Source organism: Falco peregrinus, chromosome 1, assembly GCF_023634155.1.
Source record: "Falco peregrinus isolate bFalPer1 chromosome 1, bFalPer1.pri, whole genome shotgun sequence".
Taxonomy (NCBI): Eukaryota; Metazoa; Chordata; class Aves; order Falconiformes; family Falconidae; genus Falco; species Falco peregrinus.
The window spans coordinates 96,551,693-96,574,225 of NC_073721.1; the positions used below are offsets into that span (position 1 = coordinate 96,551,693).

The following is a 22,533-nucleotide window of genomic DNA, read 5'->3' on the forward strand; positions in this document are numbered from 1 at the left end:
GTTATTTTATGCAAGATTATTTTTTTTAGAACGCGTACTGCTTATTCCACCTCTGTATGACTGCACTGTAACAGGTCTGGTCCCTGTGATGCTTTGAAGGCTGGAAATTCTTGTGTACTTCCCCAGCACAGTTAAAAAGAAACCGCACAGAAGTAACAATTACAAATATACAACTTTAAAAAAACTTACTGTTAAAGATTTATTGCAATAATACAATAAAATTTAGAAAAAAAACCAAAAACATTTGTGTTTAGTTACATCTAGTTCGGAAGTTGCAGAGAGAGGCCCCGAGTTTTTGCAGGTGACAAGCAACCCTTGGGTGTCCCATCTGAGACCCTTCAAAGGCACCCGATTTTCAGCGGAGGGCCGGGCTCAAAATCAGGCTCTTCCTTGGCAGCTCAAACCGGCCACCCCAGATCACTGGTCATGGACAAAAGTCACGGCCCAGACCCAAATTCCCGCATTCATGTTACGCAAAGTGTTTTGTAAACTCTCAGCTGGCTGTCTTCAAATACCTATAATTACAGAAATTCCTGCCCTCCCTCCCCTGCCCCCAAAACAACCTGGAAAACTAATCCTGGCGATTGCACTCAAGGTTTGGACACACACAATTCTTCCTTAGCTACACATGTGCAAAACACTTAAAAAACAAAACAACAAAACTCACAATCTGTATTCTGTTACAAAAATGTTTCGTGAGAAGACCTAGCCCAATGCATTTTAACACCCTGGCGGTGCCATTGTGCACTTTCAGAATATGACGACTGCAAATAAATTATTTGGAAAACATGAAGTATATGGCTTAAAAAAGGTCTTGTGTCGGGTTTTCTTTCCCTAAGTAAATGACAGTGTACACAGCTGAATCACAGCCTGACCTTTAGGGATTCAAAGTAGCACAAAGGCAGCAATGAAAGAGTGACTGAAACGCAAAATTAAAACAAAAACAAACAAACAAAAAAAGATATTTCTATGGCGGGGTCCAGTGCAAAATAAACGGGGAAGCAGAAGGGGCTGTTGCGATGCTAAGAGCCCAAAATACAGTACTGGTGAGAGTGTGCTGGTTGCTCTGAACTGCGAAGGGTCCGATAGCTGCAAGGAGTAAAGTGCTGTGAACTGAGCAGCGACCAAACCCTCCCGGCCCCGGCAGTGCTCGTTGCTGTGGGGCACCAGCCCCGTTCAGGCTGCAGTAGTCAAGGGAGCCTTGGCTGTTCTCTTAAGACAAACCCAACTCTTGGATTTAGACCAAAAGGATGGTAGGATCGAGGGTGTCTTCATCTAACCACGTCCATGGTGCTAGTGTGGAGGTAAGGGTCTTTGGTTTAAAAAAAAAAAAAAAAAGAAAAACTGAATCAAACTACCAACAACAGACGCCAACTCCCAAGGCCAAAGAGAAAAGCTGCCATATGAGAGGGGTGGGGGGCTGGGAGACACGATACTGGGCTGGTACCCCTGGCGTGGAGCTCGCTGGGGTATGCAGGCATCGGAACCAAACCTGCTCTTCCACCCCCTCCTCAGTGGAGCGAGGAGGCAGCGCTGGCTGGCCAGGAGAGGAACAGCACAAAACCACCACAGAACGCTCCACGAGATGGCTAGGCAAGCCAGTCCCGGAGCCGGGACTTCAGACGTGCAGGAGGACACGGCCCGATGGCAGGGACGTGGCTCACGCAGCGCTGACTGCACCCTCGCTGTGCCCCCGTTAGGAGCTGCGTCCCCACAGGGAAGCTACCGGGCAGAGTGGCAGAAACCTTCCCTCTCGGAGGGACGGGAGGATGCTTTCATGTCAGTTTACCCCATGGAGAAGTACAATGTCAAGCTATATAAAATGTAAACCGTATGTTGGAAGCCTCACTGAGCAAACCATCTTTAAGTAATACATACCGCAAGGCAGAGGAAGCGGAGGAGCACTTGCTAACGAACACATCTGTTGGCATCGCACCTCCCGTAGTTTTACAAGTGAGCCAGCTGCGCTGTGAGCATTTCTGCAGTGAAATGAAATCAACTTCTTGGCATTCAGTAAACAAGAGAAGAAAACCCCACCATAAACATAAAATAGGGTTTAAAAATGCATGTAGTGTGGAGACCCTGTGACTTCATTAAACTAGCTTGCAATGAGGTTTTTCTAATATTAAAAAGTGGCAACGTGGTGTCGTAACTGATGAATATTATTGCAACAACGCAATCCTGTATCAGCTTCAAACATGGGTCTAGCTAAGAGAACGTCCAGTGTTTCTTTGGTGTATGATATTAAGAGTAAAGAGCACAACATGAAACTTGTAGACTACCTACCAGTGGAAACAGCATTGAAACAAACCAGTTTTCTATGGCAAAACTGGGTAAAGATTCACAACCAAACCTAAAGTAAGAGCAATTTGCTGTGTGAATTCTTGTCCATGCTGATTCTTTGTATTAAAAATATGGCAACAGAGATTAGAAAACATGTTAAAAATGCATAATTTTCATGTCCTGAATGAAAAAAAATTTAGAAATATGCATTTTTGCATTATGCAAGACAGATTTAAAACACACACAAACAAAAACCCTGTAAGGAGTTAGGAAAATGTGAACTGCATTTGCACCACTGTCCAGACCGCACACTGAGCAGCCTTCTCTCTGTACTCATCCTGATCCAAATACTCCAAAATCTGTTTCTTCTTCAGAAAGTAGAGCTGGAGGCTGCTGCTGGGTCCTTTTTCTTCGATACTCAACAACGCAGACAGAACCAAGACACAAAGTGCCGTCACAGAATCCATCAGAAGTACGTAGCTAGCTAATTTACAAAATGGTACCATCACAGTCATCTTGGGTAAATAAAAAGGTTTTTCTGGTTTACAAAATGAAAGTCTGACCTTTTCTTTGTTCCAGGCACTACTTAACTGAATAGGTACGGTTTTACTACAGCATTGTCAGGGAGGGATTCCTTCCACAAATCCTACGATCCTTTTCCCGTGCTTGTTAGCGATGTCCAGTGTACGCCTTCAGCCAAGAAGTCACCGAGGCAGCAGCAGACGAGATCATTCCACCAGCGCTGCTGCTGGCAATGGGCTGAGAGACCTGTGTGCTCTGACTCTGCAGCATCTCCACCTGCTGAGAGGGGATATCGCAGAACCTGGGGCTCGGCAGATTCTCCCAGTCTGTCCCTAGGTCTGTCTCTTCATCGCTGACGTGCTCATCTCCACTCTCATCTGTTTCACCGGTGGCACTGGGATCCACAAACTCCATGGAGTCTTCAAGATCAGCACTGATTTCAAATGGCCCAGACCTGCAAACACGGACCCAAAGCCATCAGCACGCTTGCTACCACGCAGGAGAGGGACCGTCCCTTCGCTCACATGAGTCCTAGGCATGCCAAAGCACCCTGCTCTGTCATGCGTACAGCAGAGAAAGAATAACACCTCTGTGTTTATCAGTTGGCAGAGAGAAACTCACTGGCTACAGAGATAACTGTGTATTATGACAACAGTGAAATGAACACAGTTGGCCAAGGAAGCGATAACTTGGGTTCCAACCCACGGAGCAGGAATGGCGGAAGAGCCGTTCTGCTTTGGCAGTGGACGGTGAGACACGTACACTCAAAAGAAAAAGCTACTGCTAATAACTCACAGCTCCACTGCTGGAAATCTCAGCTTGATGTGGAACGGCTTTTATTTTTAACGCTAGCCCTTGGCTAGGCCAAGACGGCTGCAGCTCTGTCAGCGAGGGGAAGGGTGCAGTTTACAACTTACGGAGCTGCGTTGGCACAACTTGCTGGTGCAGACTTCCCACAGCAGCGCTTCACCCTCAGCAACACCTCAAGATCTTTTTTTTTTTTTATTCTGATCAAACTGGTCAAACACTGGAACAGGTTGCTCAGAGAGGCTGCAGAGTCTCCGCTGGAGATACTCAAAACCATAGCGGCCACTGGTCCTGAGTAACCTGCTCTAGTTGAGTTCTGCTTTGAGTGGGGTGAGGGGCTGGATGTCCAGAGGTCCTGGCCAAACCCACCTGCGCTGTGACTCCAAGTTCCCTGCTGCCACTGCCTGGTGGGGGAAGCTACTGCATCCCACCCCAGCCCGCCGCTTCGGGCTAGCGAACAGGCAGCCAGACCCTGGAACTTCTTCACCGAGCCAAAGCTGGCGGTTTCAGAGGCTTGTGACCCATGGTCAGAGCCTGCGAGGTTTTCAGGGAGGTGCTGCAAGGTGGATTGCCCGCAGCAAGCAGCATCCCTGGCCAAAGTTCATTCCAAAACACAAAGCTGCTCAGTGGAACCGGAGCAAGAATGTGAGATGGGTAAGAGTGTAGAGTGGGAGGAGCCTGAAGTAGCGATTTAGCATGGAAAATTCTAATCCAGACAATTAAAGCCTGGTAAAATTATATGTATGTGAAAACAGCAGCCTATAAAAGAGACTATCGGGCATCTATAGGCTTAGATATCTAGAGAAAAATAAAGAGAGCTGGTTGCTGCAGACTTTGCAGACAGTTGAAAAATTAGAGGTAGCCACTCCTCTTCCCTAGTCTGGAAAGGAATGGGAGCACTGTCTTCTGGCAAAGCATTTTGCTTAACAAGGCAACATAAGAGAATCATCAGGTTTAAGGCCAGAAGGGACCATTAGATCATCTCGAGTGATCTCCTCCGTAACAAAGGCCATTATGTTCCACCCCTTCCCCCTGTCCTGAGCCCAGGAACTTCTGCCTGATGAAAGCATCCATTCTGGAAACTCCCCCAGCCTTGACAGGATGACATAAGGAAACAGAGAATCCCCACCTTCATTCTCGTGGGTAATCAATCTCTGTGTTAAGCACATGCGCCTCATTTCAACCTAGCTCAGACTCTCTGCTTCCAACGGCGTCTGTAAAGCCATTCAGTAGCCCGTTATTTCCTCCCCAGGAAGGCATGGAAACCAAGCCATCTATCGATCTCATCTCTAGCAAGCTAAGACAGTTTTACACAGACTAAACCACACCCCTCCCTGGTAGGTATCTTCTCCGACTCTTTCCTGTGACCTCCTATGCTGCTGCGTGGACCCAACTGATGCGTGCACAGAGAAGTGAGACCCACTGTGGCGCCTGGGCCTTTCACAGCAGCTGCTTTCCAGGACACAGTTCTTCATTCTCTGGGTATTTCCTGCACTTCTCCCCGTTTTCAGGCAAGCAGCAGCAAGCACGAAATTTTTTCCAAACTGAGCTATGTTACAAAGATTTGGCTCCCCGTATCTTTAGGCTGAATCAGCAGGGATATACCCAGAGAACTTCAGGTAAATGGTTAAAGGCACACACTCGGTCCCTCTTAGTGGCACTGCAGGTTTTCTAATAAAACTAGATCTGTACATGAGAACAAAGTGGAAAAGCAGATTTCAGAACATTACGGTGTTTAAGGGGGGATAAAGATTAAACAAATATTTGCAGACTATCTTAGGCATAAGTGACTTGTGACTGGATTATCCCAACAGGAAATCAATGTTGTTGGCTTTCTTATATTTCAGTTGTAAAAAAAAAAAATAATTATTAAACCTGGTGCACGTGGGCCCATGGGAACTGATGTTCTTTTCATCACGTACTAAGTTAACAGAGAAGTTGTGCTTAATCTTGATTTACATATAAATTAATACTATTTGAAGTGTCGACTTTGGTCTAGGTTGTTCATTGACTGGAAGTATTTTGGGAAAGGTTTACCTAGGATTTGTTTTAGGGTTTATATTGCTGGATGCTCTTAGGTATTCACATGTTGGCAAGATAGGGGTAGGTCATATTTGGAACGCAGGGAGACTGCCTGGCATCTGTGCTGCTGTCCCCTGGAGGGAAGGAGCTCCTGCTTCTGGGCACAGGGGAAACAAGTCTCCAGCAAAGCCTCCAGCTGAGCCTGCCATATGCAGCAGCACAGCAGACACGCATCTTTGAAATCTAATTTCCTACTCAGGCCCCTTCTTTTTCTGTCCTCCCTTGCCTCCTCCTTGTAACTACCCTGATTTCTGATGTAACGAGGCCTGATCTATAGGCACAGCAGAAGAGAAGAATTTCCCTCATAAGTAACAAGGCAAATGCATAACTTCAAAGGGATTCAGTCACAGGTGAGTTGAGATACTGCTTTTCTTACCTGCCCAAGTTCTCAGTGTCTGGGCTGACCAGGTACATAAGGTTCCTGAGCGTATGCAGTGGGTGCAACAGATCTAAATTTACATGCTACCATGGGGAAGGTAAGAAAAAGACATGATCAGTTACTGGAGGAAACCTGCAGGCACAGCTGGTATTTTAAAAGCTATTCAAAGAATCCAAACATGCATTCCCCCTACCTGAGAGAAGCAAAGGTGAAGGATGTTAGCATTCAGCTTCTTCACCGCCCGTGTGAACCTGTGCCTGCTGAGATTCTCTCCACAGAACTCGCTGTAGAAACACCATACAGAAAGAGAGAGCAAAATGCTGTGAAAATACACCTACTGGAGACATTAGCATTCTGTGCCCAGGCTTCCTAACAAATCCCGGAGTGAACACCCTCACGGCAAGTGCTTGTTTAAACTATACAGCCGGTTTTAGAGTGCTCAGGAGATTAATTTTTCACCTAGCAAGACTGTTAGCATTTCACCAGCCAGCACTGCTTGCCCTAGTCTCACTGGTGTCAACAAGACAGGTGATGTAAACTGTATGAAACTTGAAGATCTGCCGTAGCCAAGCTACTTCAGCTCTCCTTTAAATCTTGCATCATTGCCTGTTCCCAAGCTTTTCCTTCTGTGAAGACCGAGCACCCAAATAATAGTATTAAAAAACAACTTTTGTGCCCTTACTTCAGCAATCACTATTTTAAACACTTAAAAAGCATATCAGGAGCATATTTGAGCCCCCTGGAAGCCTGACCAGCTCTCCAGCTCCCTCAGTACCTCTCCTGTACACATCCCATCTGTTCCACATAGACGTGAAAAATCTGACAGTGCTTTTCATCACAAATGGGGTTTCTGCAATACTCTCCCAGACATCTGGCAGCCAGGTATGTTCCCCATTGGTGTTTTATCCCTAGGAGAATTATATTGCTGTCATGCCACGTTATAAGGCCTTGTTCTACAGCACTTAATGCAGCGGAGCTATTCAAGATGACTAAGAGCTGCTGAACTGGGCTGCGATTTTGTAATGTGCAGTAGGGTCTCATAAAACGAAAAAGTTGCTATTCACCGACTGTCATATTTCATTTCTAATTTGAGGATGCTGAATACGTCAATTAGAAAGCTCTTATCGTCAACTATGATGGCTGGTCTACATACTCAGGAGCTAAAAAATGAGGGCGGGACTATTAACTGTGGTCTAAAATCCTGCTAGCCCTCCACCCAAAATTGAACAGGACAAAAATCCATGAGCCATCAACCGTTCCATAAAAGCCGTTCCAAGTAATGACTTCGTTCCCAAAACCAAACTGAATTAAGACCAGTCAAAACTGGCCACCGATTCACCTCCTCTGAGGCTTGCGTTTACTTGCCTGTTGCAGAGCTTCTTGGGAAGATTGACATCGAGTATGAGAGACAGAGTGTTAACAAGCTGAGTTGCATAGCACAATGCAGCACTGATGGTATAAGCAGGGTTATTATGTTCCATATCTAAAAGAAATAAAAACACCATGAAAGTCTCGTTTTAAATAAAGCCTCAGTGGGTGTGTTAATGCGTTACTGAAGTCTACTCTGGAAAATGTCATTTGTAAGTACTGAGAACAGCCTGAATCCAGCAATCATTTACAGTGAAATCTGTCAGAAGTTGGTAGAAAATAGTAATTCTTGGAATTCCTGTTAAAACGACAACATGTGAACCATGTCAAAACTGTGAATAATTAACTTTACCTCTCCATTACATTGCGCTGTGTCCCAGTGAGCATTTCCTGCAAAAGAAGATTTGAGTGGACTGATGCCTATCCCGGTGTTTATTTCTGACTCAGGTTTGTCTGGGTAAGGACAAACGGACCGAGCTACTGCTCCTCACTGCCTTCTGTTGGCATCCACGGCTGCAAGTTCTACGGCTTCTGGAGTATCCCAGATGCCTAATCAGGCCTTCCTCCTTACCTGGTCCTTGGGTAGTCTTCTTCTCTTCCATCCAGTTGTAATACGCTGAGTAGTCTCCATTATTAGGAAGGGTTATCCAAGGCCCTGTGATACTGATGCTGGTGTCCCCGTTATGATCATCACACACCCATCTCCCAGACAGGTATGTGGTTCTCCTGGCTTCCGCGAGCTTGCTCACAGTGCTAGAGGTCATAGCATTGTCACTCTCAGAAGACACATCTGCAGGATCTCTGTAGCACCCAAAGAGGAACAGAGTGTTTTTAAAGGAGCTTAAAAAAAAAAATCCTCAGAGATGCACTTAGCAGGCACTCAGCCAGATTTCGCAGAGAGCAGAACGCCTGTAGATACACCCCTGCAAAACTCCTCATTCCCCAAACTGCTTTCCTTTGTTCTAGGATTTTTAATTATCTGTTTTAAGGAAGTTTAACATTGGACACATACCTCAGATCTCTCAGTGGGGAGATGCTAGCACCTCCAGATTCTTCTATTCTGGACCTCTATCTCTGGGTCAGATGCTTTGCCTTTGGGAAACACCTCCTTCTCCCCACAGACGCTCAGGGAGCCAGAGTGTCTAGCTTAGACTTACATGACTCACTTCTGGGTGTCTAAAGCAGAGCAAAACGAGTCCAAAAGGATAAGCCTTCCGTACCTCACGCTTGTCTTTACTTCTTCAATGGGAAATATGACTGATGTTAGCTCCAGGATATGCGTCCGACGAAGATTTGCCAGATGCTCGTACTGGGTTTTCAAGTCATAGGTTTTTTTCTCTACCAAGTCTCCCAGCTTGCGGTTATGCCTCTGGATCTTCTCTTTCTTCTCCTGATGTCGCTGGGCCCTGCGATAATGCTTCTGGTTCTCCTCTTTAATTCTCAGAAGCCCCTCCGTGTCTGTGAAAGCAGCAGCAGATATTAGCCTCAGAAAAGGAGCTCTGAGGCACTTGTAGTAAGTTTGTGAAAAGTATTACTAATATTTCTAGAAAAAAAGATCTATAGCAGCTTAAAATGGAAAACACTGCTAAACTATTAACAACTTCCAGCCGCTCAGCGGTACAACTTTTTGATCTTTTCTGAAGATCTCCAAAGAGACTGAAATTGGGATTATTCTTTCCCTGCCTTTTACCCAGCTATTTTTGGATTTGGAGCAGAAAAGCCAAGATTTCACAGTTTAATTAAACTTCTGAGGTAATCATCATGACAGAAATAGCTTGACTGTACATGTTTGCATGGTGCTGGCCAAAAAGACATACGTTGCTTGCAGCCAAAATCAAGCGCAGATAGCATCTTTATTCACCATTTCTGGCACCACTGCTGCTATTAGTGTATGCTGTTTGGGCTTTGCTCTCGTCCATGTGCTCTTAAAGCGCCTGGATCCCACCAGCGCAGACTTCTCGTTACCACAAGGGAACACTATCTCCCTTTCCAGTAACAAAATGAAACATGTGCTTGTGTACTGGAGCACTGCAACCACCGGAATTCACTCCACGCAGCAGGCACACAGAGGCTTAGAAAAATATCCTCCAAGAGCATCTGCTGATTCTCCTATAAAATAACTGACCACAGTAATGCAGTAATGCTTCCACAAACATATGGTGCTAGAGACAGTTAGCCACCTCTGTCTTTCAAAAGCACAGGAAAATATTTCTTAGACACACTCTCCAAACACATGTATTAACGTACCCTAGTTTGAACGAGAGCTATCTTAGTCACTCATTTTCTGGGTTTACAGCTGAAAAGAAACAGTGTTGGTCAGGTTTTCCTACAGCAAGGCATCACTTTCCCATAATTAAGAAGTGGGATAACTGTCCCTTGCACAGAAGGGAAGCACTAAGCCCTGACATCATTTTACTGATCTATTTTGATTGCAAGGGACAGATGAGACCAGAGCTACAACAAGAAGCTTCATGGCATCTGCTACTTAAAAAAGCCACATTACATACTACTAAAATCAAGAAAACCTCTAAGTAGCTGTACCTACTTCAAGCAACACATTCAGACCATCAGCCTTCCCAACAGGGGAGCACAAAAATTAAAGGCTACATCCAAAGAATGGGACCAAAGGCCGTTTCCCGTCTGCAGGTCTGTGCCCAGCCACGCTCAGCCAGCACACGATACCCTCCTGCTAGTCCCGGTTCACAGCCGCAGGGTTGGAACCACACAGACCTTGGAATGGTCCCTGTTCCAGCAGAGGGGGGAGACCAGGCCTGCTGGCACCCCTCAGAGCATGCCTGTCCCCACAGACACAGAGAGTGCTTTCTCTGAAGGTCAGGAATTATTTCTAGTCGTCTGACCTGTGGTGATCCATGATGTGTTTGATCGGAAGGAAGATCTGATACGCGGGAAATGCAAAGTCTCAGATTAAAGAAGGTGAGAATAGTTTCTCTGTGCAGATAAGAACTAACAATTCTCAAGTTTATCAAGTAAGTGATGCCCTATTAGAGGAATCATAGAAAAATGGACTTTTCTTTGAGCGATACCGAGAATCCCCGTGTTGGCTAGTAATTCAGTTTCCTTTAAACATTCCTGTAACCTCAACAGAAAATCAATTAATGCTTGCATTCATATTCCCAATCTCTCCCTTTGCATAACGAGTAAGAGACAGAGGAGGAAAAAAATGTCCGTCTGTTCAATTTTCATACTCATATTGTACTTAAAGGCTGCTTTTTCAGAGAGTGAACTCCCTTCTCTGCAGGTTCAACAGCAATTATTTGAGAAGCAGGGGAGAACACTGCACACGCGTTTCCTCAGTAGCAGTCCCGGTGCAGAAACAACTGTCCTTTTTTTGGCATAGCACCTCTGTTTTATGACCCAGTTTATGAGGTGATTAGAAATTGTCCCCAGAAGTATTTGTGGACATCACTATGTCCCACACACCTACGCTGCCTGGTACATGCAAGCACGGGCACACCGATCTCTGCCCAACAGAGCGCTACGCCAGATATTTGCAAGACTGTCTCCTTGAACTGTTCTCCACAGGCAGAAGGCAAACATTTTAAAAGCTTATTTTAAGAAGCACCAATTATTGAGGTATCAAGGAGAGTCAACTCCAAAAGCAGGAACCCAATGTTCCAAGAAATCGTTCTTATTTCAGAAAACTAAACCATATCTAAGAGAAGAAAACCAACCAATCTGCATTTCCTAATGTGGTCCACGAGTGAACCAAGCTGGGTTCCTGACCTACTGGCCACTCATAGCAAGAGTTAATTTTGGGTCTCAAGAGCAGCTTTGGGGTAACTGAGCTAACAACAGGTCAACAGTTTGGTCAGTTCATGGGTTAAATCTAATCTAGTTCACTGTGAATCAGAGAAGTTGCAGAAGCTGCAGGTAATACACTTAACAGAATAGTAGAAAAGTGGAGGAACTCCACTCCCCAGTTGGTCCTAACATTTTGCCACTTTCAGAGCTGTATTTTGAGAAAAGATGACTAAGTTCCTCAAAGTCACACTGGCTTCCTATTCTTGCTGCACAGGCTAAAGAAAGAAAGTAGTTATTACCTCCATAATAATCTTCTACCTACTGAAAAGCTTGCTTTTCCTCACCTTCCTCTTCTCTAAACCAAACCAAACATCAATTTTCTTAGACAATTCCTTGTGTTTTATTCCCAATATTCTCTTCCAGACTTTCTCCAGTTGATTTGTATCTTTCTTAACTTGCTCAAATTGGACACCAGACTTCCACTGAGGCAACGCCAGCACAGCAGGGTAACTGCTTCCACCTTAAATACAATCCTTATATTAGTATGACCCAGAACGAGGTCTGAACTTTTCTGGAGCAGCATTAGATTGCTCATTTATATTTAATTTGCAATTCCCCAGGTCCTTTTCCCATCAAATCTCACCACTGTCCCCCACTTCGGATTTATATATATATGTTTCTCTTTCCTAAACAATATGCACTTGACTTTGTCCTTTTCATGATATTGCCAATTTATCTGCATTATTTTGAATGTGATCCCGTTCTCTGCAGAAGTCATATCAACATCCTCCTTGGCTTCCTCTGTTCCACCTTCTATTCCACCATGCAGGCTATTATGGAGAATATTGGACAAAACTGGGCCAGGAACTGGCTCCTGCTGAGCTCCACCTGTCTCACCTCCTCAGTTTGACAAGTATCGCCACTCTTCGAATGCAGCCTTTCTAGCCTTTTGTGTCAACCTTACAGTGATACCCCCAGAGCAAATGTATCTGCTCGCTTGCGAGGCGGCACGGGGTAGCGCCCCAAGGTAAGGTATGTCGCATCTTCTGCTCCATCCTCCACTAGACCGCTTGATCCCCAGTTGATTTGACGTGGCCTGTTCTTAACAAAGTGGTGCCTACTTTTAATTACCTTATCTTCTAGCTACCTGTAAAGTGGGCAGAGGTTCATAATAAGGTGACCATATGTCATCAGTTCAAGGTTGTCCCTTCCCTCACCCTTTGAAAACAGATCCTGCTTTCACTGTTTCCTGGGACATCCTCTCTCCCTCATGTTCCCAAGTGCTCCACAGACTACTTCAGCTTGTTCCTCAAGTTCCCTAAGGTGAATCTTGTGAGGCCTTGCTGACATAATCAAAATATTATTTAGCTGGTTGTTTTCTTTCCTTAGCCTGCGGTCCTCTCATGATGTAAAATTTAATCTGGCTAAGCAGCTGATCACATTTTCTTCTCGAGAAGACAGAGCAAAGAAGGTGCTGAATGCTTCACACTTCTTTGCACTGCTATTTGCTCTCTTTCCTGTAAACTATCAGACTTGCCTATTTCTTCATCTTTTTCTTATTGTTACTATCCATCCTCCTTATTAACTGAAAAACATACTGCATCTCAGCCTTTTTGACATTATCACCACAAGCTTGTGCTAATCCTTTATAACTACTCTCAGGTATATGCTGTGGCTCCCACTGTCTGTACGGCTCCCTTGAATTTCAAGTCGTAAAAATGTTCTTGATTGCATCAATATGCTTCTGAATAGGCTTCCTATATTTTTTTTGCACGTAGGCCGTAACAAGTGCTGCATATTCTTTTCTGAAAATGACCCTACAAATCTCTTGTGTAGAACAATTCACTGCTCCAAAAGCGAAGCTGCTGAACGGTGGCAACTTACCAGCCTACGCTGCATTTCTGTGACCCCTGCTCAAGGAGGATTTTAGCATTTCTAGGCAGGTGTGGGTTAAAATTCATCAGTTACTTCACAACAGCTGCAAAGCTGTTTGCTTCTCTTTATCAAGAGGAAGTGATCAGAAACACTACACTGAATAAGGCCCTCTCTAGGGACCAAGCTGAAGCCATAGGCTGCTAAGCATTTACTTTTAAAGCTGTTGCAAAATGATTTCCATCCAGCTGAAGAACATCTACTGTTTTCTAATTAAAACTCAAGCATAAAAAGGCTAAAATCCACTCACTAATTTGCCTTCAAGTTGATTTAAGAAGTGACAGTTTGGAAATTCACCATTCTTAAAAACTAACACTCAAATTCACATCAATTGATTTTTCACTCTAAGGCACAGTTTTCCACATCACAAGAGCACAGGCATTACTCACGTCTTGTCATTTCATCATTTTCTTTGCAAATGGTCTGTTTCAGCTGCTCAATCCTCATCTTGCAAGACATTATTTTCCATCTCTGAAAAAGAACATTCAGCAACTCTAGGGCACAAACAACTTCAAACACACTGACTAATGATTAACAACAAAGCCAGCAGCTTTAGTGCAAAAGTAGCAGGATGTTCTTAATTGGATCAGGTGAACAAATAAATATTTCATATACTGTTTGGTGCACAGAAGAATGCCACAAACAAACCAAATGCCTAGTATAAAGTCAATCAGTATAATATGTTATTGATCAAATATCTAGTAAGAAATTAAAAATATTGACAGTTTGGATCACTCTGCTTGCAGAGCCAATTTCAGTTTTGCTTACAACAGGCTTTTTGGGACAGCAACACAATGACCTCAAGGTAAATTTTAACTTTAAACTATGAGATCTAGGAATTCAGAGACTTTTAAAACTATGGGACGCTTTGAACAACTCACCAGCTGATCAGTTATCTCTTTCCCTTCCATGGCCTTCAAAACACTAGAGGAAAAAACATGATTGAAAGTTTTATGACTGTCTGGACTACGTCTGTCTCCAGCAACAGTGCATTAAAGAGACTGTTTTGGTTTTTTCTGAGAGTTCTTACAGTTTATTTTCATTTAATAACTACAACTTACTGTTTTTGGAATTCTCTCTGTTTGGTTTTAAGATGCATCAGCCTTTCTTTCTTGTCTGAAAACCTGGAAGAGATTAAATGTTTTTATTGATATTTTGCATAATATGGCATTGTAAGTTTCTGAAAAGATAAAAAGACTTAAGCCTGTGGGAGTCTAAACCTCAACTATCTGCCTTATTCTTGGGAAGTAATGGCTGAATGTATAAAACTCTTGCAGAATTCTACAGCATGTGTCTCACAGGAATTGCAACAGAACCTCTACGATGAGGAAACATCAGCTTGTGGTATTACCCAACTTGTAAGCAAATTATTTGCTATTTCTAGAAGATTTATAGTTTCAAAACATCAATATTTTGTGTATTAAGAAAACAGATAGTACTATAAAAACCTTTAGTCGCTGGAGAAATTAACAGTACTATCTCAGTTACTGTCATGAGGCTGAACTGCGTATTTTCACAAGCTGCGATGGTATTAGCTGAGTCCACTCTGGTGGTGGGAAATGCAGGTTTTCACACACTACACTGCATTTTCTCCCTTCCAACATGCAAGAGTCTCTCACACTTTATTCATTAAGGGGTCCAAATAGGACAGCACTCTCTTAAGACTTTTACATGACATCCAAATCTTTTTTGTATTAGTAACAGCAATAAGTTGCAGCCTTCTACTTCTTCCTACCAGGCACCTGTAGCCGTCACAAGCGCATGACCCAACTGTCTGCTGGAGTTCTGCTTCCCCAGATGTCTGAGGTCTGGCAATTACAAAGAACTGATCAGAAGGGGACTCTTTTGGATGCATCACCCTGTGTTTTCACCCTTTGAATACGCAGCAGCTATGTTCTGCTCCCCTCCATGTTCCACAACGTATTGAGAAATACATTTAAAGAAAACACGAATGATGCATATTGAGAAATGACAATGAAGCATGAAGCGACAAAGCTAACAGTAAGAGCAAACAGCAAGAGAGCCAGCCAAGAAATTTAGACAACACAAAAAATAGCAAATGCACTCTGTCTTCTGCCAGCGTATGGCTTCCCAGCTTCCCTTTGTGCCTGTGATGTTACAGCAGCATCCCCATCCAAGCCTCAAAAGTGTGTCTTGGGTTAAGTCCAGGCACGGAAAAACAATTCATTCTATCTCCCTCTGCAACATGCAAAATTGATGATTTTATCCTAACAGAGGTCTAAACATTTTACCTACAACCCACCAAGTCCTTTATTTAGAAAGAATTACATAGTAAGCCTTGACAGGATGGCATCTTGGGCCTCCCTCTCTGCTCAACTCTGTGGGTTTGATTTCAGGTGTAACATTAAAATGCTTCATTTTTCTCATCGAAGCGCTGAAATCTGAAAGCTCGGTGACTAACTCTGGGTTCAGAAAGTGAGTAATCACCTTTCCAGATGACATAAGCATTAAAACAACAACAAAACTACTGGCTGCTGCCTCTGTAGTAAAGCAAAAATACCTATTTTCCTTCCAAAACAAACCAAAACCAAATGCAGGTGCTTGGCATAAAAGCCAGAGGCTATGCGTGAGCCGGAGGAATGTGGTGCAACTGCAGCCCAGCTGCTCAACCCAGTGCATTTGTTCTTCCTGTGTCCTCACCCCACCAGTCATCATGGAAATTACAAAAATGCACTGTACTAGACTCCAGTTTACCACAGAGCAATGCACACCTACTGCACCTCGACCTTTGGCTGCAACCAAAAATAACTTGGCCCAGAAACACCGCTCGGCACTCACACAGGGAGAACACGCTGGGGTAGTTTGGCAATTCTTGTTTTCAAAGCTGGGTTAATGGGCATGGAGTCTGACTAAACACAATTACCCAAATCACGTCCATCACATCAGCAAAAAGTTGAATGATCTGTCAAGAATCTGCGACTAAATTAAGTTCTTACTGTGGAGGGAAGATAGAAGTATTTGTGAAAGCCTGCAAAAATTACAGCTCACCACGCACTTCAGCAACTACGTCAAACAGCTCCTACAAACTTCTTTAGCAGGTTTCTCCTAAGCAAACATTTCCATTTCTTTATATAGCCCTAATTTTAATTGCGTCGCATCATGTAACTAATTTTTCCCTATATATCTACAGCCTTCCAATTTGGCAAAGACAAGACTTCAGATGAACTATTATAGGAACTCCCATACAATGCAAACAGAGAAGGAAAGAACTCAACATCTCGAATCATCCATTAAATGTTTCTCTTCAGTCTTACCACGTTAAGCTGACATGTTCTACAGTTACCTGGCTTATTTCCACATGTTCACAACTGGAGAGAAGCAACAAGAAGGGCTTCCTAATCTATAGGGACTGATTAACACCGAAGGAGTAGAGGACAGCAATAGGTACCTCCATTACCGCACCTGTTTGCTATAATAAAACTCCGTTGCTGCGAAAAGTCACTGTTCCTAATGATAACCCACAGCTTAAAACAAGTCAGACAGGCTTAGATGTCACATTCATATTGTCTTTGGCTTTTGCCACCTGCAGACACATAAAGCAAAGCAATGCAGCATGCCTGTAAAATACACTCTGAGAATTAATGCATATGACAGGCTGGAGCAAACTCCCGGGAGGAAGAAGAGTCTTCAAGCTGAAGCCAACCTCAAGATGCCGGCTTCGTTTGCGAATATACAACACATTACTAATGAAAAGAAGAATGTCAGTGATTATTTTACCGGAGGACTTCCGGCCTACTCATCCTTAATTGTAGCTGTACTTTAATAATTAATCTTAACAGCTCCTCCATCTCTCCCCCTCACAGATACAGGGTGTGATTTTTGCCAGACAGCTGAACAACTTCAGTCTTACTGCAGCTTCTATAAAAATTAGCACACAAAACAGTCCAATGAAAAGAAACCTGACATAATTCTTACTGTTAGAACACAAAACAATTTATCTTCTTATAAGGACAAATCACAAGAAAATTCTAAAAATAGACCACCATTGGATACAGGGAGCAATGCTTGCTTCCTTTACTTTTCACAAGAGAGAGAACAATCCTTTTCCCTCATCTGTAATGCTTCAAAAAGACAAATGGGAGGCCCAAGTGACCCCATACACTTCCACATTCTGAATTTCTCACACGGCCCTTATAACCGAATCACACAGAAAAGCCCTTGTCGTGACCCTGTCAGCCTCCTCCAGCACCGGCCATAACACTGATCTAAAATTAACCCATCTACTACTAGAAGGCATAACGTAAACAAATAAATAATGATGACAGTAAACACAACCTGAAAGCCAGCCAGTTAACTGCACCTGTCCCTGCATGACCTTGCCATGGTGTGTGGCTGCCGTTTAAAAAGTCGCTCCCCCTCTCTGTGCTCATGTGGCAAGACATTCACAGGCACCCGCTCGCTACCTACAAAGAGGAAACTAAGAAAACTGCCCTCTGAAGTGACAGGCTCTTCCTCACTTTTCTATCAGTCATTCCACGCATGAATTATAGAATGCAGACAAAATGTGTCAAGCACAGTTTTAAAACCAAGGAATTCTGTTATCCTCAGAAGAACAAGAAGAAACCCGAGCTTTAGCGGGCTTTGACCCTACACTGAGCGTTCCTGCTGCCATCAAACATGTCTGTGTTACTGGGGTGTTGCATTATTCCTCTACGTTACGTCGTTCCTTTAATTCATTAATATGAAGTTGCTGTTTTCAATGAATTACACTACTGCTTGGGGAAGTTTTGAGCAGCAGGAGAAACAAAGCCTGGGGAAATTGAACGTAGAGGGAGACCCCTGAGAATGGAGGCTCTAGGAGAACAGAAGAGCAGTGATCCCTACAGATGGAACCATGGGTCCAGGCGGGGGGGGGTGGTGTTGGGTGGGAAAAGGAAAAAAATGAGAGACTTATTTCCTGCAGTTAAGAAACACAGTGTAAATATACATATTTCCTAGCCACAGATGAATGGGACAGTTAAAGCATCTTAGGAGGATGCAGTGAAAACTGTCTGACAGAAAAGCTGATCTTGTCTCACGTGAGAAGATAAAGTAAGATAAAGAGTTGTGTTTTTTTCCAACAAGCTGTTGACTCTGGCACTTTGGTTGGCTAAGGCTGCTTCTTCATGGCTTCATTTTTCTGATGGGTAGAAAAACTTCTTAAGCCTTAGTTAATGCAGAATGACAGAGGTTCCACTGTAACAAAGGCTACGGTTGAATTTCTATAATTAAGCCTGATGTTTAGCCAAAATCTTAAGGCTACAAAAGGGGCAAGGAAAAAAAAAAAAAAAAAAAAAAGTGGTTTATGTTCCAAACTCCAAATCCAATTTTTTTTGTGGAAGCTGCAGATAACCCCAAGCAGTCTCACACAAACACAAATTTTCCATCTATTTTAGAAAGACTAAATACAGTTGGTGGTTCTATGACACAGTTTTTCATGTTAATAATAATAATAAAAAGCAAGCCCATCCAGCAGCTGACTAAGGTCTCGATTTCACAAGCTGATTCACGTCGGCTGACACCCTATGCCTACTCCCACTGATGTTAATGGAAGACAGACACCACTGTCCCCTTGGCTGTTCTTGTGTTTGGCAGAAGGATGTGAAGAGCCTTTGGTGTGAGGACCATAACACACCGCACGCTGCTTACCACCTTCCCAAAATAGTTTGAGAAATCACTCTCAACAGCTGCTAACGAAGCTACAAATGAAGGACCAAGAACACAGCGTCAGCCAAAAAACAGAGCTATTCTGGAGATGGTGCTGGGCAGACTTTTTAAGAATCTGGGATGGACATGCTGTGAACGACAGCTACGGAGGGGCGATCTGGATCTGAGTCATGTAATGAGAATATTTGCTTATTGATGTAACACACAGCCAACATTTTGCAAAACTGAGCAGGAAGGTACATGATTAACTCCAGCGGAGCATTTTTTGTAATTCTAAAAAAAAAAAAAAGGGGGGGGGGGCATGATTACAACTATTTGTATAGGCAACAAAATAAAAAAACTCAGGTGCTGTTTTCTTGCACACCTTCCTGATTTTGTGTAATGATTTAGAAGGCTCCCGGTTGAACGCGTGCTGCTGAAAACACAGCCGTTTCCAACACCCTGCCGCAGCGCTCTCGCTTTGCCCTGAACCGTCGGAGTTTCTGCCAGCCACACCGCCGCGGGCACACCTGCTGAGGGCCCCGCCGAAAGGAAAGTCGCGGGGGCTGTACTAGTTACATTATTATTATAAGGAAGGCACCGTGGGCCATGCTCCGCCCGGGCGGGGCGGCCCCCCCCCCCCAGCAGGCAGCCCCGCGGTGGGCCCGGCAGCGGCAGGGGCGTCCCCCCACCCCCCCGCCCCCCGTTTACCGCCCCCCGCCCCAGGGCGGCGGGGAAGGGGGACAAGGCGGACGACCCGCCCCCCTCCTCCGACCCCAGCCCTGAGGGGAGCGGGGGAGGGGCAGCCCAACGGCCACCGCGCCAGGCGGGGCCGCCCGGCCTCCCCCCCCGGAGGGGCTGGGCTGAGGGGGGAGAGTGAGTGCGTCCCCCGCCCCCGTCCCCTCAGCGCCGCCGGTACCTCTCGGAGTCGCGACCGTCGAAGAAGACGAAGTCGCCGCTCTGGACGCACTTGGCGCAGGTGAGGCGGCGGCGCGTGGTGTTGCAGAGCGGGCACCGCTCCACCGCCACGTACAGCCCCTCAGCGTCCTCCTCGGCGCCCCGCAGAGCCGCCGGCCCGGCCCCGCCGCCGCCCTGCCCGCCGGGCTGCGGCCGGCAGCCGCTGGGAGACGCCATGATGGGCTCCCCGCGCCGCCGGTCACGTGGGACTTTGTTTTCGGGCAGGGGCATTGTGGGAAGCGAGCGCCGAGGCGGCGGCGGGCCCGACCCGGCCCCCGCCTGGCCCCGGCCTGCGGGGCACCTCGCGTACCCCTCCAGAGCACATACTGGCCTTAAAAATAAACGTTTCGGGTTTTCTCCTCAGTCTGGCTGCCCTCAGCACCTGCTGAAAGAAGGCGGGCAGCCCCATCCCTGCTCCCCTCACGACCGGGTTGAGCTCCGCCGGGCCTGGTAAAGAATTGTGTCATTTTACATTCTTTGTAAAAGCTGAGGTGGAAAAAAAAAAAAACCAAACCCAAACAATCCCAAAACCCCAACAAAACGTAGAAAGCACCGACTGCAGATCTGCCATCATGCTTCAGAGCCAGCAGTAAGTGGTGCTTGCTGGGGTGCTGGGTGCTCACAGGAACCTCGTGGGTCTGTCACCCTGGGGAGGAATGGCCTGGCTTCCCAGGGGAGCACACTCACCCCCCAGCAGGGCTGGGGGGGGCTCCAGCTGCAGCCACCCTCGTGGCAGTCCTAAGGGGACCGTATGCACCATAGCCAGTCAGTAAATGCTGCACGGACTATACATATGCAGAGCCAGTCCCCATACACATCCTTAAGGGTGACAGACTAGCAGGTTTCCTCATCCCAGCCTCAAGGTTGGAGCCAGGCTCAGGAGTTCAATAGATATGATCAACCAGTATGTAAAAGCAGAGCAAGTAGTCTGTAGGAAATGCCAGGCAGTTAGGAGAAGGAGTCCACCCAAGCCAGAATAACTTAAAGCAGTATCTCCCATCAAAAGGAAACAGACCACATATGCCTAAAACATGTTCCAGTTTTAAAAGAGAATTCCAGCCTACCCAGCCTGTATTGTTTCCCCTTCCTCATATATTTAAGTGCTACAAAACACTAGCATGTAGGTAGAACCAAGATAGTTAAGAATTACCATAGCAAACTAAATCAGTAGCTCAGGGAAAAGGCACAGAGCCCTTTTCTCATCTATTAGGCTTTATCCACACTTTTAAAAAGCATTAACTTTACTGGTGAAATTATGTGGCAAGTTCATAATTAAAATGCAACTTCTTTAAGAGGACTCATCTTAAATAAACTTTTTCCAGCATCCCAATAACAGCAGGTTGGTTTTCGCTTGGAAAACATTATTGTAACTCAAGATCATCAGCTATTACAGCTACAATGCAAATAAAAGTCCAGCCCATAGCTGTGGGAAGCCTACAGTGTTAGAAAAGCAAGCCTCTGTTTAGAATAGATTTGAGTGTGGAAATCCAGTTTGACTGTGAAAAAGAAACTGGTAACAGTTAAGACCAGTTTATCATAAGGAAGTGCATGAAGTTGTTCAAACTTTTTTCCCCAGAGGAGCAGAGCGACTGTTACAGAAGCACTTGTAAGACATATTACAGACACAGAAGTTGAAACCACATCCTCACCAAATCAGAAAAACTTGTGACAGCAAAACTAAGCCCAGCAAGACTATGACTCCCTGTTCTGTATTAAGCTGTTGTCCATACTGTGCATTTCCATCAAGGACACAGCTAGCTTTTGGCCTGGGTTATGCGTAAGTCATCTAACAGCAACCTCTAGTGGCTTAGGGAGCTTCTCGGCAGATCCATCCCATCTTCAGCAGGAAACAAAGGGAGGACACAAAAACTCCAGCACCACCAAAGCCCTGTTGTGGAAAAAAACACCTTGCTTCCAGGGAATTGTAGAAGGTACCTGAACAGTGAAGGGATAGTGTTTGTACTGCTCCTAGTCACATTGCCATTCCAAGCATGACACTTTTTTGCAAAGTAAGCCCCGAGTTCACTTGGAGATAATGTACAAAATCTCCATTATTTTAGCTGCAAAATTACCGAATGTGGTGTAGTGCCACTGGCTGAACTCTGGTTAAAACAAGTCTTGAGCATCCAACACTTTCTGTCTTTCCATCAAGTCCATGTTAAGGCAGTTCCTATCCAACATGTTTTTGTCTGGACCAGGCAAAAAACTCCCATCATCTGAGGGGACTTCAGTAATACAGTTGGGTACCATTTTGTCATGGCACAAATTAATTTTAACAAATTAGGCGATTTGATTAGTTACCCCTCCACCCACAACCTTTCTAGGTACATTCCAGCAGTCAGGGGCCTTGAACATCATCTCTCAAAAAGAGTACCAACACCATTACAAACAAGAGTTTATCTAACTGGTAGGATCAGAGGGGTTCAGTTTATGTCCTCTAAAAATCACTGTCTGCAAAACACTGAAGTAAACACATGCTGGATTTTGTAAACTACACTGTAGACAAAAATATATTTTGAGTTTACACATGAAAATACAAAAACATTGCAGGAGCTAGGTTTCAGTACACTTAAAGCTAAGGATTTTGACAAAGCTAGTTTGAAACGGACTTGTTGATTCATCTGTTCAACAGGGGAAAAGACATGTGATTTCTATCACAAAATACTTTTAAGTCCCACCTTAATATGTATTCTATCAAAAGTACATGCATTTGGAAGATTTTTCGGCTTGACAGAAGTTGTTAGAACTCAATTGGATTACAGATAGCTAACCTGAAAGCAAAAAAGGACATCTCA

The 22,533-nt window shown here is 44.7% G+C and overlaps 1 protein-coding gene across 2 annotated transcripts; it reads right to left on the reverse strand.

Annotated features, from left to right (window-relative positions):
• Positions 1-185: 185 nt before the first annotated feature.
• On the reverse strand, positions 186-19,984 carry ATG14 (autophagy related 14). Of its 2 annotated transcripts, none has more exons than XM_055814059.1 (10): positions 19,701-19,984; positions 14,197-14,259; positions 14,017-14,059; positions 13,525-13,606; positions 8,662-8,899; positions 8,013-8,242; positions 7,439-7,556; positions 6,267-6,357; positions 6,071-6,156; positions 186-3,259 (listed from the first exon to the last, which is right to left on the reverse strand). In XM_055814059.1, exons 1-10 carry the CDS (start codon positions 19,967-19,969, stop codon positions 2,953-2,955), a joined length of 1,527 nt encoding a protein of 508 aa, XP_055670034.1. In that variant the 5' UTR covers positions 19,970-19,984; the 3' UTR covers positions 186-2,952. The 2 variants fall into 2 exon arrangements, with proteins under 2 accessions (XP_055670034.1, XP_055670042.1); XM_055814067.1 differs by lacking the exon at positions 19,701-19,984 and adding an exon at positions 19,167-19,186.
• Positions 19,985-22,533: the final 2,549 nt, after the last annotated feature.

What these genes read in the sequence shown, in the direction of transcription:
- ATG14 (XM_055814059.1), bottom strand. Translation starts at nt 19,969, where the DNA reads ATGCCCCTGCCCGAAAACAAAGTCCCACGTGACCGGCGGCGCGGGGAG. An exon ending in AAGAGATAACTGATCAGCTG is followed by an intron (nt 13,607 to 14,016) that starts GTGAGTTGTTCA and finishes GTTCTTTTTCAG; the next exon opens with AGATGGAAAATAATGTCTTG. An exon ending in AAATGATGAAATGACAAGAC is followed by an intron (nt 8,900 to 13,524) that starts GTGAGTAATGCC and finishes CTGCTTTCACAG; the next exon opens with ACACGGAGGGGCTTCTGAGA.